The 18,514-nt window shown below is 39.1% G+C and overlaps 2 protein-coding genes across 3 annotated transcripts in view; both read left to right on the forward strand.

The window, feature by feature from the left end:
• Positions 1-18,514, forward strand: part of TUBGCP5 (tubulin gamma complex component 5) — a 379,326-nt gene that overhangs the window by 271,622 nt on the left and 89,190 nt on the right. The gene's annotated exons all lie outside the window — the stretch shown is intronic.
• SLC9A7 (solute carrier family 9 member A7) overlaps positions 1-18,514 on the forward strand; it is a 58,548-nt gene that overhangs the window by 36,246 nt on the left and 3,788 nt on the right. The window contains exons 12-16 of one of the 2 annotated variants that reach the window (XM_087967092.1): positions 196-349; positions 10,780-10,839; positions 13,527-13,590; positions 15,895-15,977; positions 16,725-16,830. In XM_087967092.1, the coding sequence (XP_087823218.1) occupies positions 196-349; positions 10,780-10,839; positions 13,527-13,590; positions 15,895-15,977; positions 16,725-16,830 (467 nt within the window). The remainder of the gene's footprint in view (positions 1-195; positions 350-10,779; positions 10,840-13,526; positions 13,591-15,894; positions 15,978-16,724; positions 16,831-18,514) is intronic. The other variant, XM_087967094.1, reaches the window with a different exon arrangement.

The raw sequence follows: 18,514 nt of genomic DNA on the forward strand, positions 1-18,514 counted from the left end.
GATCCATACTGGTTTTGAACAGCATTCCTATTTCATCATAGCAACAGATTATTTTTCCTGAAACTGAGAAATTGTGTATATCCTTGGTAATTATGGATTATGTCAAATGTTAAGTGCTGGCCTTCTGTTTGGATGGAGGTATTCAAAGCATCTCTCCTGAACTGCGTGACATCTTTTTGTCACTGTTGCCTGCAGGTCTCCGTGGAGCCATGGCATTTGCTCTTTCCATCCGTGACACTGCAACTTACGCTCATCAGATGATGTTCTCCACAACCCTACTTATTGTCTTTTTTACTGTCTGGATCGTTGGTGGAGGCACAACACCCATGCTGTCATGCCTAAATATAAGGTATCCAGTTTGAATTTGAACCAACTTGTTCATAATTGACTTTTTTTTAAAAAAAAAAATCAGTGTTAATTTAGGTATTCAAATCAGAGCTGGTTTGGTCTAGTGGTTAAGACACCAACTTAGAAAACAGGAGACTCTGAGTTCAAGTCCTGCTGTAGCCCTGAAAGCTAGGTGGGTGACTTTGGGCCAGTCATTCTCTCTCAGCCCAATCCACGGGTGGGATTCTACCAGTTCGCACCTATTCGCTAGAACCGGTTGTTAACATTCTCAGCAGTTCAGAGAACCGGTTGTTAGAAGAAATTACTGGAGTAAATCCTGTAAGGAAGGCAGGAAGGAAACATTCTGGTGTTGCTTATAGAAACTGCCTCTCCGTTAACCCTTATTACATTCTTGGCAGGACTACACTTCCTGTCTCAGGAATGTCTCTGGAGTTTTTTTCCCCTCCTTTGCTGGTACTTTGCTTGTGTGGAGTGACCATTCAAAGTTACAATGGCATTGAAAAAAGTGACTTATGACCATTTTTCACACTTACGACTGTTGCAACATCCCCACAGTCATGAGAGGCCAGGTGAGGAAATGCGTGCCTCGATGTGAGTGATACTGAGTTGGCCATGCCCAGCCAATAACATGACCACCAAGCCATGTCCACCCAGTCACATGACCACCAAGCCACGCCCACCAACTAAGCCACACCCAGAGAACCGGTTGTTAAAAAAATTGAATCCCAACCCTGGCCCAATCCACCTCACAAAGTTGTTGTTTTGGGGAAAACAGGAAGAGAAAGGCATGTTGGATATGTTTGCCACCTTGATTTATTTGTAAAAATAATAAAGGCATGCTATTAATAATTAAAATAGGTCACTTAGTTGCATAGAAGAAATATAATCATAATTCATATTTCAGACATTAGCTTGCTTTGAAAGGTTAAAATGGTTTTGTGTATGTATTTTTATGGTAAAGGGAGAGTTTCAAATAGAAGATTGCTTTTGATTGATTACTAATATGAGGAAGAATTCTAAAGCAAGGAATTGCTTGGACCAGAATCCATAGTTCACCTATAACAAAATTCCATTCTTGGTTATTTTCATCATCCTTCATTTCAGCAACCAAGTTGTTTGGGATTTATTTTGTCAAATGGTCGGGAGATACCCTTTCCAAATACTTAGGATTTGTTTGGAACTTGGGGATCTTCCTCTTTCTTACCCAAAGGTCTCGGAGAATTTTCTAGTCATTCCTGAGCTAAATCATGGGTAAAGGAGTGTACTTCCTAAAGATTTGTAGTGTTAGACTTGTTTCCTTTTAATTAAGCTGAGTCTGTCTCTATGTACCAGATAGAAAATCATAGAAGCTGCAGGACATAAGGCAACCCAGAAGATGGCAGCCATGGACAACTGTAAAAGGAAGAGGGGAAGAAAGAGGAGGGATCATAATAGTATTAGTTGGTTAGAGTTTGAGGCACTAGAATTAGTCAAATTAGAGGATACAGGTAGTCCTTAACCTATGACCACAATTGAGCCCAAAATGTATGCTGCTAATTGAGAAATTTGTAAAGTGAATTTTGCTCCATTTTGTGACTTTTCTTGCCACATTTATCAAGTGAATCGCTGAAGTTGTTAAATTAGTAACAAGGTTGTTAAGTGAATCTGGCTGATTTAAAAAAAAAATGGAAGCATTATGGATGGATATTCAAAGTATGCAGCAGAAGGAGATAAAGGGTAAGGCAGAAGGAACAATTAGCCTGTGCAAAAATGCTAGAAAGACATATAGGATTCCAAAAGAGAAACTTAAAAGAATCACCCAAAAATCAATAAATGATGAAATTCTAAAAAGGCTGAGAGATGATGGATAGAGAGATAATACCCTGCAATATAGTAACTATTGAAAACCAATAGAAATAAGTGGAAAGTTTAAATTGGGAAAATAGTAGCACATGTATAGATATATAATAGAATTTATTATAACCATAAATATATTAAGATTAGGAGGTGGAAGATTAGGACTAGGTATATTTAAATGTATTATTATGGGGTGCATATACAGGATGCAAAAATATATTGGAAAATATAGTTTTCAAGGACTATAAATTCAGGGGATTTAGAGATATTATTTTGGAATTGATTAAATCTTATTGGCAACTGGTTTTATTGGTGTTTATAGAAAATTGAGATATTGAAAATGTGGTGGAATACTGAGTGATATTTATAATATTAAAATATTAGTGACTTAATAGGGATTAATAAGTATACTGTATGAAGAAATGTTATTGATATTTATATATATATTTGGAGGAAGTGATAAAAAATCATAAAGAGGGCATAGTATTGTTTAAAGATAATGAGGTAAATATAGAAGAACCCCAACAAATGGGAAAAATAAAGAAATAAGTATAAACTGGGAAAATAATAGAATATATATTGATACATAAAAGAATATGTTATAATTATAATGAGCAAATTAAGGTCAGAAGTTGGAAAATAAAAATTTTGTATGTAATTGTATTATTACTGTGAGCACTGGGTGAAAAAAGATTGTTAAAGAAAACCTGCAAATAAAACATATACCAAAAAAAAAAAAGAAAGAAAGAAAGAAAGAAAGAGGATTATGTGAGCCCGGCAGAAATATGAACCAGCTGTCAAGCATCTAATGTAAATAATGTGACCCTGGGGATGCTGCAACAGTCATAAGTGTGAAAAATGAGCATAAGTCACTTTTTTCAGTGCCATTGTAACTTCGAATGGACACTAAATGAACTGCTATAAGTCAAGGACTACATGTATTCTCTCTGCAGTTGAAGAATATTCTAGTTGAGGTTAATAATACTGTACTTTGGTACAGTAAGAAACATAGCCATTACTAATATTGCTTGTCTTTAGATGCAATTTACCTATCTCTTCCCACTTATGACTATAACCATGTTGCTTGTATCTTTACAATTTATATTGTTTTATTTGTTTCCCTAGTATGCTTTGATTGCGTATTAGTAACCTATGTATGATTTGATTGCTTATAGTAACCTATGACTATTATTAAGTGTTGCATTTTATGATTCTTGATGAATGTATTTTATTTTTTTCTTATTAAAAATTCTATTCTATTCTATTCTATTCTATTCTATTCTATTCTATTCTATTCTATTCTATTCTATTCTATTCTATTCTATTCTATGAGCAGAGGAGGAATTCTGTTTAACTGGACTTATAATTAGAGTATAAGGTGTGATGTACATTTGAGGATAACTAGTGAAAACAAAGGATAATATTTCCAAGTGAAAAGTTATGTGCATAGCACATTTACTTGGAAATCTGATATGGTCATTTGTCATCAAGCAATCTCCTAATACAATTTTTGTGTTCCCCTTATTCAGTTAGATATCCTTAGCCAGTATTAATGTCCTGCACAATTTTTGGCTTAACTGCTTTGAAGATTTCTTAAATGTTCTTCATGAGTAAATGCTTGAAAAGAAGGAGCCCTTGTTACAACCCAGTTCATTAAGTTCATTACATTTAAGTCATGCATAAACATGAGCATATAGCATCCAGTTATCTTTCAGATCTTCTGCTGATAACCGTCTTTAGTAAAAATAATGCTTGAATCAGGATATCCTAAACCACTATGATGCAGAAAAGAGCTGATCAACTAGTTTTGCTTATAGTTCTGACAAAGGAAATGGATGCAGCTGCAAAAATGTTTTCCGTGACACAAAGTTTGTGCTTTAAAAATCAATAATTTGAAATGTCTTACTTATCTTAATTTATACCAGAGAGATTTACTCACTTAGGAGCAGTTCCAAGAATCTGTGCTAAGCACATCAGCAGAATGGTTTTTTGGTAATAATATAGGATAGAGTTGACTAGTTTACAAAATATTACAATTTCAGATCATGGCTAAAGAACCAATGGTAGGCAAGAATTTATTGTGACTTACTGTGATTAACTATCCAGCTAGAGTATATAACATCATACTTTTGAAATTGATTTATAAACCTCAGTTAGTATTAAGTGTAGAATCTGCATTGAGCAACCATAATTATTTATGTATTTATTTAAAACATTTATGTAGCTGCTCATCTTATACTAAATTCTGAGTGTCTTCCAATCAATTAGTATTAGTAAATACTTCATTTAACAAGTTATTAAAATTATGGCTACCTTTGTGCATGCTGCTAGAGACTGAAAGACACAGTAGATGAGAAAAGGAAAGTACACAAGCCATTATCATCTTAGTTTCCCTTTGATAGCTATTAATCTTTTTTTTTAAATCGAATAATAGTTTAGGCTCTAATTTTATGGCTTGAAAATACTGCATGTCGGAATTGAGTCACAGTTTCATATAGTTGACGCATCTGTTGCTAGCTCTTGGTTGAGTAATTTCCGAAAACTTCTGACAGCTGGAACTCTGAAACTGTTCAAGACAGCCTGGCAAGAATTATTCAGTCAGTGAAGATCTATAGGAAAAGCTTGATCCATATTTTGGAACATTTATGTAATAATTTTAAAACAAAACATTCCAGAATTTTAGTTATTTCTGAGACCTCAAGAATGGGATCTTGGATAGATGGTATAATGCCACTTACGTTTTGCGTTGCCCAGGAACATTGTTCCAGAGTTTTGAAAATAAATACAACCTCTTAAATTTTATATATATTCATTTTATATATTTATATATAATATATATGTGTGTGTGTGTGTGTTTTCTGAGGTTTTCGTGGGTATTTGTATGTGGATCTTTGGTTATTCAGGTTTTCTCATGCATAAAATTGGAAGTATCTAGGCGACGTTTCGATGAAGTCTCATTCATCATCTTCAGGCTTGTGTCTTCGGCTTTGTGCTTCTCAGAGTAATGTGAGCTTGCAGCTGCTTCTTCCTTTTAACTGCTAGTGGGGGTGTGACTTGATTGGGTGGGGGCTTGGCTGTGTTCTGATTGGGTGGGGGGGTTGGCTGTGTTCTGATTGGCTGGGGGTGTGTTCTGTTCAGGTGGGGGCTTGGTTGTGCTCAGGTTAGTCTTAGTTGCTGGGGGATTTGAGCTGGTGAGCTGTGATCTTGCTGTTTGGCTTCACATTCGTGGTCGTGCCGCATCTTCATAGTGGGCGTCAGTTCGCTTCATGTATGGGTCGGAGGGGTTTGAAGCGGGTAGTGATGCAGCTGTGGTACGGCTTCTGGTCCGTGGTCGTGTCTCATCTTCTGTGTGGGTGTGAGTCTGCTTTCTACATGGAAGTGTGGTGGTAGCATCTTGTGTGGCCCTCATGGGTGTGGGTCTGGTGTCATTCTTCATGTTAGGTACTCATTTGTTCATGAGGGCGGGTTTCCAAATGGCTGGTAGGCGGGAGGTATCATCTCGTTTATTCATGCTGTGTGGGCGTTTTTCTATCTCTATGGCTTCTCTGATTATTCTGTTGTTGAAGTGTTCAGTTTTGGCGATAGTTCTGGTATTTTTAAAGTCAATCTCATGTCCTGTGGCTTTGAGGTGTTGGACCAGGGAAGAGGTCGGTTCTTCTTTTTTGATTGAGTTCTTGTGTTCTTCAATGCGTGCACTTATTCTTCTGTTAGTTTGTCCGATGTATGTGGTGGGGCAGGCGGTGCAAGGGATTTCGTATACTCCTTGGTTTTCTAACTTGATTTTGTCTTTAGGATTTCTTAGGATGGTGGATATTTTTCTGTTTGTGCAGAATGCTGTTTTAATGTTGTGTTTTTGGAGGATCTTGCTGATTTTGTCTGTAGTGCCTTTTATATATGGGAGGAGGGCTTTGCCGTTCTCTTGTTCTCTGTCTTGGATTTTGGTTGGGGTTTCTTTTTGGATTAGGTGGGTAATCTTTGGAATCCATTGGCTGTTAGTACGTTAGTGAGAGTGTGTAGTTCGGTTTTTAGGTGTTGCTCGTCGGCTAAGCATTTTGTTCTGGAGATGAGTGTCTCGGCTACGGAATTGATCTGTGCTGGGTGGTGGTGTGAGAGTGCGTTTAGATAACGGTTTGTATGTGTTTTCTTCTGGTAGATGGTGTGCCCTAGGGAGCCATTGGATTTTTTGTATACTAAGACATCTAGGAAGGGAAGTTGATTGTTAGCTTCTGTTTCCATGGTGAATTGTATTTTGGGGTGTAGGCTGTTGAGGTGTGTGAGGAAGTTGTTCAGTTTTTCTTTCCCGTGTGGCCAGATTATGAAGGTGTCATCTACGTATCTGAGCCAGAGTTTGGGTTTGTGATCATATTTTTCTAGAGCTTGTGTTTCAAAGTGTTCCATGTAGAGGTTTGCGATGACAGGTGAGAGGGGTGAACCCATGGGTGCTCCTTCTATTTGTTTGTATTTTTGTCTGTTGTAGGTGAAGTATGTATTGGATAGGCAGTGGTTGGTCAGAACTAGGATGTGCTTGGGGGGGTTGTATTTGTTTTGGATGGCTGTCAAGGCTTCTTTTATTGGCACTTGGGTGAAGAGGGATATGACATCGAAGCTCACTAGTAGGTCACTGGGTTGTAAGCTTTGTTTCTTTATGATCTCGATGAACTGGAATGAGTTTCTTACGTGTGAGTTGATGGATTCTGCATAGGGCTGTAGTTGTTTGGTGAGAAATTTGGCTAGGTTTTGTAGAGGTGAGCCTATAGAGCTGACTATTGGTCTAAGTGGGGTTCCTTCTTTGTGTATCTTGGGGAGACCATAAAGCTTAGGGCATCTGGATGATTTCTCTCTGGGTATGATTCTTTGCTGGATTTCTTCGCTGATGGGGGAGGCTTTTATTTTGGATCTGGTGGTTTTTTTCTAGGTAGGTGGTGGGGTCTGTGTTTAGGGGTTTGTATGTGGGGTCTTGGAGTAGGTTGGTTAACTTGGTTTGGTAGTCAGATGTGTTCATAACCACTGTCGCGTTGCCCTTGTCTGCTGGTAGGATTATTATGCTGGTGTCTTCTTTCAGGTTAAGTAGTGCAGTTTGTTCTTCTTTGGATAAGTTGCTTTTTGGGTGGTTTGCTAGTGGTTTGCTAGTGTTGGTGATTTCGAGTCTGATTCTATTAGCATCATCAGGGTTGGTTTTGGTCAGGCTGGTTTCAACTCCGCATATGATGGTTTCTGTTGGGATGTGTTTGGGAGCGACAGCAAAGTTGAATCCTTTCGAAAGGACATTGGTTTCGGCTTCGGTGAGGATCTTGTCTGAGATGTTGTGCACTGTTTGTTTCATGTGTGGCTGTGAGGGAGGAGGAGTTTGTTTCTGGCATTGTAGTTTTCTGAATTTGTTGGTGTGTGTGTCTGTCTTGAGGGTGGTCTGTGTTTCGGCTCTCCAGACAGCGAGTTGTTTGGATTTGTCCCAAAGTGCATGGTGAATCTTGTTGCTGAGTCTGAGGTGAAGTGTGAGGAGATCTTTGTTGATTTGGTCTAGGAGGAATCTTTTTGTGTGAAGTTCATTTCTAATTAGGGCCAATTCTGTTCTTTTTAGGATGCGTTTGGTGGCTGTTGTGTTGGTGTGGAATTTCAATTGGAAGCTTATGGGGATTAAATTTTGATCTCGGCAGTTGCATAGGAATGCGAGGTCACATAAAATGGAAGCTCTTTGGACTTCAAGTTTTTCATAAGTCCTGGTCAGATGGTGGGTTTCCTCCCCGTAGAGGTGCAATATTTGTTTTCTGAGCTCACCAGCTCAAATCCCCCAGCAACTAAGACTAACCTGAGCACAACCAAGCCCCCACCTGGACAGAACACATCCCCATCCAATCAGAACACAGCCAAGCCCCCACCCAATCAAGTCTCACACCCACTAGCAGTTAAAAGGAAGAAGCAGTTGCAAGCTCACATTACTCCGAGAAGCACAAAGCCGAAGACACAAGCCTGAAGATGATGAATGAGACTTCATCGAAACGTCGCCTAGATACTTCCAATTTTACACAGGAGAAAACCCGAATAACCAAAGATCCACATACAAATACCCGCGAAAACCTCAGAAAACAAATATTGGTAACTGGCATCTATTTATGATGGTTGTCCAGTGATGTGGTCATGTTTTGTGACCTTGTGACAAGGAAAGTCAACGGGGAAGCCTATTTCACTTAACAACCATGTTTACTAACTTAACAACTGCAGTGATTCACTTAATTCCTGTGGCAAGAAAGGTCCTAATCTGGGGCAAAACTCATTTAACAACTGTCTTGCTTAGCAACAGAAATTTTGGGCTCACTAGTGGTCATAAGTCAAGGACTACTTCTATAAATCATATAGCTTCGACACATGGTGCTGCTATGCAAAGATGGATTGCATTCCTTCTCTATATTTTTGGTGTGGCTGCTGAATTCTTGTATCCTGAGTAATAAAAGTACCATGATGTTGCACTGCGTCCAAATATGCACCAGCTGCCACGTTATAATCAGTCTCTGGATTTTAATCAATAAAATGTAATTCTTAGATGAGGATCTGGCCTGAATGAAATAGAAAACTCTTTCCTGTGATGGTGCATTGCAGGTTTTCCCGACTTATAAGCACAATTGACCCTAAAGCTTCTGTTGCTAAGTGACTCAGTTGTTAAGTGAAGTTTGTCCTATTTATGATGTTTCTTGCTACAGTTGTTAATAGAATAGAATAGAATTCTTTATTGGCCAAATGTAGTTGGACACACTGTGATGCCCAGGGTGGGATACAAAACAGTCATAGAAAACAGGTGAAGCCCCTTTTATTCCTTTACTTTGCTTCCAAAATCCGAATATTCTTGACGGAAGCCAAAAAACTCCCACACAAACAGTTACAAGAAGAAGGGAGAAAGCAACACAAACCAGGCAAGATAAGGGCTGGAGGATGTCCACAGATAACACACACTGAGAAGGACGCCAAACTCAGAGAGGAACCATAAACTAGAGATATTTCCACACTTTGTTTCCAGCATTCACCTGTACGCAGGTCCGTCCACTTATCCAGTTGTCACAGCTGCAGCTCATGAAGAGGGTCAAGGCCCGCTCCTCCCAAGTAGACCACGTATCTCCCTTATCCTCTCTTCCCTGCATGCCCTAGGATGGATAGGGGATGGCCCTGGGTCCTCCTCTGACTGCTCAGCCGGCCTCTGCCCTTCCCTAGCCTCCTCCACAACCTCTGGAGCCACACTTCCACTCTCTATCAGCTGTTCCTCCTCTCCCTCAGAGTCAGTCTCCACCAGGGGCATGACACACACAAGGAATTTGTCTTGGTACAAATACTCTCAGTATACATAAAAGAAAAGATACATTCGTCAAGAATCATAAGGTACAACACTTAGTGATAGTCATGGGGTACAATAAGCAATCAAATCATACTAGGAAATCACTGCAGTTGTTAAGTGAATCACTGCAGTTGTTAAATTACTAATCTGGTTGTTAAGTGGATTTTGCTTACCCATTTACTTTGTCAAAAAGTTGCAAAAGGTGATCGCATGACCCTGGGATACTAACCATAATAAATCTGAATTTTTATCAAGTGGCCATGGGGATGCTGCAACAGTCATAACAGTGAAATACGGTTATAAGTCACTTTTTTCAGTACCGTAACTTTGGACAGTCACTAAATGAACTAACTGTTGTAAGTCAAGGACTACATGTATTTGAATGATCACATGAGGGTCCTTCAGCAGACCAAGCTGAAGCTTCCTCTCCAGGAAGTATCTATTGAATGACTGCTATAAACACAGTCAGATTTTTTAAAAGTTCACAGTTCAGTCTTCTTTTTGTAACGTTAAGGAGAAAACAGTAGAAAGTGCTTTGATGTTGGTCAAGCAGGCATTCAAAGGAAAGGGTTATTGGAGAAACAAACGAGAAAATCACAGAAGCAGAAAAACTCGGGAAAGTAGGTCGCCACTACAGGAAACAAGGATCTGGAAAGAAGATGGTTGCATTCCATAAAAGCATAAAGAGAAGGACAGAAGTGATTCTGAAAAGAGTAGTAACAATGAACCTAGGAATGAGAGGAGCGATGATGGGAAAACTCATTATAAGTACCTCTGATTAATTATTATAACAGGTTTTCTATATACACTTCAGCTCAAGTTTGAATTTTGTTTGCTTAGTAGGGTTGACGAAGGCTTGTAGTGTTTCATTATGTGGAAATTTGTTAGACTTGAGGCAGGCGGTGATCAAGGCTTCCAGCTTTTATCTCCATCCTTGTTCTCCACATTCCATTGCAGCCAAAGTGGTGGCAGGGAGAGGAGAAAACAAATGAATGAACCCTGGTTATGGATCAAGGACACTTGAAAGGGAAGGTTTGCTTGGTGCCCTTAATTTCTTTTAATGATAATCATAATAATGCTTGTTAGTTTACCAAATTATTTAAGATTATCGTCCTTTTTTCTTACTGTTCTTTTTGATTTTCAAAATCCAAATGCACTCCATTGATATTTTGTTTCGGGTAAAGCAGTCCTAGAAGAAACAACATAGAAAGGCAATTTCTTTTTTTCTTTTTAAAATGTATTAGTAAACCAATCCCATTTTTGTGCTATACTAGAGTCGGTGAATATATTCCATCGGTGGAAGAGATGAATGAAAGCCACTGGCTGTATTTCAGGTGACCAAACAGAATGACCTCTACCTGGTGCTTGGCTTTCTTCATTTTTCTAACCTCAAGCGTGTGCATTCTTTGTCTGCTGTTGCATGTCTTTCTCTTAATACTGAAGAAGACTTTTTAACCATTCTTCGTTTTTCTGCAAATTTTGCTACATGTGAATTGGAAAAAAATACTATTGTCCTTCTCCATGATGTTCTATCTAGCAACTGAAGAGTGCAGAAACTCACAAGCAACCATAAGTGTGTTAGGAGCTAACTCTTTTGTAAATCAGATTGCATTTATTATCCTGTCCCAAAACCCACTTCAACTTCTATTCTTCTAAATCCTGATGGGGTTGGGATTTTTTTATATTTTTGGCGTGAAGAATTTATCCTTAAATAAACTAAGTCAATTTGTAGGTGGAAGTGAATATTCTAAAAAAATGTTTGCCAGAAATGGATTTGGGAATAATAATAATTCAATTGGCAGCCACAGATTAAAAGTACATAGATTGAATATTTCATTGGTTTTTGAATATCTAATAACTAGATTTTTGGAAAATCTAAGTAATGTGAGACTGGTTTGGATTTTTCTGTGTCTGTTCATTTTTTTCTTTTGCATTAAATGCTGTAGCTATAGGTTAATAGGGATGTCATATTAAATTTTAAAACTCTGCCAAATATAAGGCTTTATTGTCTCCGTTTTGCTATCCTTGTTGTGAGGAAAACATGAAATAACCAAGCTGTTTGAGCAAACTATAGTTTTGTACTGATTATAAATAACTATTATATAAATAAAAACATGGTTTGCTTGCCAGGCATCAGAGAATAGAGGTGGGAGTTTATGATTTTGGATGGCCGTCTTCCAAATTTTTGCCAAGTATGTTTCACAAGCAGATGGAACAGAGAGAAAGCTCTCTCCAATTTGTATTGGGGAACACTCTCATTCAGATAACCTGGTTTGAATTATGGAGGATATTGTTACCGCTCAACGTTTGGGTTTTGATGTACAAATAAAACCAGAGTTTTATGGTCCTTGGTTATGATCTAAAAATAAAATCATATCTACTCAGAATCATTGTATGCAAGATGGGCAGCCAATACATTTGATAATAAATAAAATTGCTAAAAGTATCTTGGAATTAGAATAGAAGCACAGTAATACTTAACAATTCTGATCTTACCAGACACTTTCTGCTACTTTGCATATTCCCCTGAGTAGTTGTACTTAAATATGAGTTAATAGATGTGGCTAGTTTAGGAGGCCCAAACTGTCAAGACCCTGGTTTGAAAAAGAGAGTGTGTTTTTTTCTCTACTCCATGCACATAAACTGCAGTCTATCCTAGATTAAATTCCATTGCCTGCAGTTGTGTATAATAAAAAAAATCCTAACTGTTCCCTTGGACCTTTCCTGGTCAATACAGATTGCCACTCAAGGCTCCAAGAAGTAAATTGCCCCGTACATCTCCATATCATGGTTGCAAATCAGATGAGAGTGCCTTGCTCTTCAAAGCAGAACCACAGAGTTAACCTTATGTTTTAGTTTCATGTTCAGTAATTTAGCTGAGTGGATGTGAAACAGAGGAAAGCTATATATGGATAAACTGAAAATATCCTTGTTCAAAAGAATTAGGACAGTAAAATTAATAAACAGAAAATCATGGTGGAAAATTTTGTTTGTTTGTGGTGTATCATCAAGACTCAGAGGAATATAAGATATATTTTAAAATATTTCACTGTATTATAAGTTAAAACAAAGAATCCTCTTTCATTTAAGAATGGTGTCAGCCATATTCCTTGCCTTTACATTTTCTTGGCAACAAATTTTCCTTGGGTTGGAATTTTTTGTTGGGTTCTAAACATCACTGATAAGGTGTTCTGCTGCTGCTGATTGATCTTTTCATGCTTACAAGATTTCTACTGCCTTAAAAAAACTACTTGCTTATGGTGTATTTTCCTGCAGCGTTGACGGAACTGTTGGCTTTCTATGCAATCGGTTCTTCAGTCTTTATTTCACTTCTGATAACTGAATTCCTCAAAGAAGCCTCTACAGAATTAATGTAGTCACTAGAGACGTCCTGTCACATTCTTCTAAACTCTGGGGACTGATTTAGAACCAGGGTATAAATGCAAGAGATGGGGTGGGGGCTGAACAGGGTGAATTCAGTAGAGTGAACTTTAAGACCTGCGGACTTCAACTTTCAGGATTCCCCACCCAGCATGGAAAGTTGAAGTCCACAGGACTTAAAGTTGCCATTATTGGGCACCCCTGCCCTACAGTCTTTCAAGGCCAGATAACTCATTTCCTCAATTAATAGCAATAGTCATCAGAAATTAAAATCCAGATAGGTTCTCAGTTGAGGCGCCTCTTAACAAATTTGGTTGTCTTATTAAAATAGTGAGAAAGCTGATGAAACTTTCAGGGCCTGCAATAGAAAAACAAGCACTGTCTTCCTACACAATATTGATAGCTTCAGCTTTATGGAGTGGCATTTTACTGAGGTTGTTAAAATACATCATTATCCTGAAATTAGAGTATTAGAGTAGACGCACAGTAATATTTAACAATCATTATATTACCAGATACTTTCTGGTACTCTTTGCACTATGTATACTTACACCGTGCTACTAGCCTCAAGCCCAATGGAAAAAGTATTAATTCAGTTCATTACCTCATGCTCTTTGTTTCCTGATATTTATTTCTACAGAGTTGGAGTTGACCCAGATCAAGACCCTCCACCCAACAATGACAGTTTCCAAGTCTTACAAGGAGTAAGTAGTTAACTTTTTCAACAGGTCAGTGATGTTCCTATACAAGCATGTCTGAGCAGCATTCATATTCTACATTTCCCCCCCAAAAAACTTGTGCTCAACTCATGGGGTTGTGAAATTCACAGGTAAGATTCAGCTTTGTATTACAATATACAGGCATCTATGGCACACAAAGTTCTTTGTTTGTTAGGAAGATTTATATGTTTAACCTCCAATTTTGTTTCACCCTATACTTACATAGGGAAAGGAAGGGAATGAAGGAACAATCACATATTGCCTTATTTTCTTTCATCTTTGCCCTCTACTGCTGTGCTTTCTCACCTTGTTCCCCCATGTGTATTTGATGTATTTCTGACCAAAGAAGCTCCAATTTTGTCTTTATTTATTTTAGAAAATGTATATTGCTGCACATGGTGACTCAAAGCAGCTTACAAGAATATAAAAACCTCATATAAAAAACCAATAAAACTAATGAAAGAGAGAATCATATAATACCACTTCCTGGTAACAAACACATCACACGAGCATTCCTCAGGCCCACTGTCAGAACCAAATCTTCAGAAGAATGTTAGAGGGCGGACCATTTTAATCTCTGGGGAATTATGTTCCAGAGAGAGGGAGCTACCACGGAGAAGGCCCTTCTTCTGGGTCCCGCTAGGTGTATCTCTCTAGGGCAGTGGTCCCCAACCTTTTTTATGCCGCGGCCCGGTACCGGCATCAGCTGGGCGCCACGGCCTGGTACCGGCATCAGCTGGGTGCCACGGCCCGGTACCGGCATCAGCTGGGCGCCGCCATCTTGTTTTGATGAAAAAGTGCTTCCGGTGAGCTCACCGGAAGCACTTTTTCATCAAAACAAGATGGCGGCGCCCAGCAAACCAGCGGCCCGGTAGAATTTGTTCCACGGACCGGTACCGGTCCATGGACCGGTGGTTGGGGACCCCTGCTCTAGGGGATGGGACCTGCAACATTCCTGGCCTCCCCACTCTGGTGGGTCAGATAGATGTGACCAGCAAGAGACGGTCCCTCAGATAACCTGGTCTCAAGCCATGAAGGGCTTTAAAGGTGACAACCAGCACCTTGAATTGCACGCAGAAGCAAATCGGCAACTAATGCAGCTCCCTCAGGAGAGGTGATACATGTGCACACCGAGGTCTGTACAAAACCATGGAGACCGCTGCATTTTGCACCAACTGGAGCTTTTGGATGCTTTTCAAGGGAAGCCCCATGTAGAGCATGTTGCAATAGTCAAGACGGGAAGTCACTAGGGCATGAGTGACTATGAATAGGGATTGTTGGTCCAGGAAAGGGCGTAACTGGCGCACAACCCACAGTATTCCTATATTTATGTTTTTAAAATTAGTTTTTACATATCAACACAGCTAAAGCTTAGTGTCCCACACTCCTGATGCCTGGCAGTCACCATATCCATTATTGCATTCACCAAGACATATGTGAAGAATTAACTTCTTAAAAGTTTGGAGGGAGAAATACAATGTTCCTTTTGAATAACCTTACTTTCTTTTTAGTTATCTCCTAGGAATCTTTCCTTTTTGTTATCTTCTGTTTTCAATTGCCCTGATTGAATCTTCTAATTATCAGCAATTGTCCAAGCTCATCTAAGGAAAGAAAAATCATATAGCTAGTTGAATTATTTATTGATAATATTTATGTTTAAAGAGAAATTTCTCATCTGATCTTCTCTATAACCAGAATTCCATTTTGACAGTTTTTATGTTGTTTAGAGCTGAATAATTAGGATAAAAGGCAGGATGCTATCCTGATACTCATGCCCTAACTAGGAATAGTATATGTTACTATACATCCTCCCTTTATGTCGTATGGAGGAACTCCATGTTTGTGAATAGTTGCCCTTGCTTCATGTAGCTCACATAGCTTAAGTAAACTTTTGATCCAATTGGTATATTTAGTAATTAGGTTCTGTATTCTGAAAATGTTCATAAAATGGACTCCAGGTTTTGTATAGATATGGTTACTTCATGTTCTTGTATCAGAAGCTAAACTGGCAAAATGGACACCCTCTTCCCCAAGATGTCCTTTATTTGTCTTTTTTGACCTTTTTCTGGCAAGATGGACACACTTCCAAACAAAATGCCTGGTTGTAGCTCTTTCCCAGTTTTATTTTCTAAACATGTCTGTAGGTGTTATGTTTCTTCCCCCTATGAGAAGAAAAAGTTTGCTGGAAAACTATTGCCATTGATCAGTGTTGTCTTGCGCATACTCAGGTTATATTATTCTTTTATTTGGTAATGTTCTTTGCATAACAAAATGGTCTTTACTGCCTAGGATGGTCCAGATACTGAACGAACGAATCGGACAAAACAGGAAAGTGCATGGATCTTCAGGCTTTGGTACAGCTTTGACCACAAGTATCCTTTCCAGACTCTTAGTAGGCAAAATTCTATGCAATACAAGAAGCCATTATAAAACTGCCAATCCTTGTCTGGTCTGAACAGGACACATCCAGTAAAAACATCTGTTAAATGAAGTTTATATTATGCTCCAGAACAGAAATGAAGTAGCCAAATGAATCACATTTATTATTAGCAAAAACCAATATGGCTTATCCCTCCAAGACAAGTGGTACAAGACAGAACACATGAAGAATTCCTGCTAAAGTAACTGAGCTGCAAGAAAAACATTCTGAATATGTTATTCTGCATCTTCCAGATTCAGTTCAGAAACTTGGTCCAGGACACGATATGGTTGTTGACTGTACTTGAGTACATCACTGATGAATTTAACTGTTATACTCAGGGTGCCTATATTAAACTTGAAACTAAAATTTATTCATGGAGTTTGGTTTTTGGATAGTTTTCACAGATGGTTGCTTCACTAGTTTTACAGCTTGTTTTTATATTGGAGATAGCTAATGTGCTCCGAAGGCCTCTTTATTTAATTAGCTCTGTGATCTGGCTGATGGTTGATTACATTTTGTCCCATGAATTCTTCATTTTCTTTTTTCCTTACAATGCCTGATAGCTAGTGGATGGATCTATTCATAATTCATAGTTCAGTACAAGAATGGGCTGAAATTACTGCATCTATTAATGATATAGTTTGAACTATTTGCACATGGTTCCTTCATAGGTGTATTTTCCTTAATGAAATGGCAGATACCTCAAGCCCACTTTGACCCACAGTGGTCCACCTCTCACAACAACCCTTCCAGGTTGGTGTGGATTGATAGCTCGTTGTTTAACTAGTCCCCAGGTTTATGAGGTAAGTGCATTTTGTTGCATACTAAACTCTTAAGTAACATCAGATTGGGTTGGGGAACGGAACTGAATGGGGAAAAAAGGTAAACATTCTAGGAAATAACCGTGCAATTTTAATACATTTTAATAACATTTCCTTGCATATCTAGGCAGAAATGGGATGTATTTGAGATAGGTGAGGTGGAAAAACAGGCAAGATAAGGATTCCAAGTTCTTTATTCTAGGGTAGAAGAACAAATTTTAAAAGCCTATCAGAATTTCTCTATTTTATACCAAACAAAATCAAGGTGATGTTGTTTTGAGGTTTTTTTTCCCCCTCATGTTTTCCTCCCTCTCAGGACTGAGTCATATTTTCAGAAACTCTTCCCCTCCCCTTAACAATTCACACATTCCTTTCCCACTTCCAAGGACTGGTCTACATTTCTTTCACACCAGGTCTCCCCCATCAGAATCATGCATGCATTCTGGCCTAGCTGCAAATGTATCTGCTTTGACGCAGAATAGGACATCAGTGTGGAAATTACGCATGGCTCCTCTAGTGTTGTTTAGTTATGGGAGTGCATAAGTCCAGTGTTGTTATTAGTGAAGCAAATAGAACCAGATACTTCTCAAGTGAATTTAGGAGATCTTATCTGCAAGAATGCAAGGAATCGGAGAGGCCAGCGTCAGGTTATTTTTGGAACATTTTCAAGTCCCCTGGGATCCAGATGGATTGTTTTTCTTTCTGCCTCCAAAGAATGTTTTGCATTACTGGGAATCCATGCTAAGTTTTTACATGGGTTTTCTAGTTAAGGCAGCATAATATTGAATATGGAGATTAAGTGAAAAACACTTTTAGGAAAGTGAAAACTTCATAAAGAATGCAATTTTAGGTTTCCTCTTCATGTAAGCACATTGGGAAGAAGTGAGGAGAACAAAGGTGATGTCCTTTTGAGGGAAACAAGGAAAGAATCTTTAGAGAATAACACAATGATATTTTTATTCCTTTTTTTTTTAAACTGGGAGAGTTACAGCATAGAGCAGGAGGGTCAATACTGGATATTTTGGAGGGCCGAATCAGCATTGTAGTTCACCACCCTGGGCCTGGGGTGGGAGAAGGGATGGACACCTCCTGCAGCACCCTGCTGGCCAAAACAGGGCACAGGGCCCACTGCGAGGCCCGTTTTTGGCCTCCGTGGTCTCCAGCAGCACTCTGCCAGCCCAAAATGGGCTGCTGCTGCTGCTGCAGGCCGGGAAGGCCCAAAACAAGCCATGCGGGGGCCTCGTGGGGCTTCCGAGCAGTCCATTTTTGGCTGGCAGAGTGCTTCTGGAGGCTGGGGAGGCTGAAAACGGGTCGCACCCCCCCCACACAAATCAAGTCCCTTAAAGTCCAGCAAGTTTGCCTTTAAAGTCTAAATCAGGGGTGTCCAACCTTGGCAACTTTAAGACTTGTGAACTTCAACTCCCAGAATTCCTCAGCCAGCAAAGCTGGCTGAGGAATTCTGGGAGTTGAAGTCCACAAGTCTTAAAGTTGCCAAGGTTGGACACCCCTGGTCTAAATGCAAAATAGCAGGCACAAGAGTGGACAGAAGTCCAAGAATCCAATGCCATAGCAGGGTCATCAGCCAATCCAGGTCCAGAATCACAGGGATGAGATTTTGAGTCAAGAGACAAGACACACAGTTATCTAGATCAACGAATGGTTGTGT

The sequence above is a fragment of the Notechis scutatus genome, chromosome 5 (assembly GCF_049901735.1).
Source record: "Notechis scutatus isolate UNSWTSFEM ecotype Mainland chromosome 5, rNotScu1.2, whole genome shotgun sequence".
Lineage (NCBI taxonomy): Eukaryota > Metazoa > Chordata > Lepidosauria > Squamata > Elapidae > Notechis > Notechis scutatus.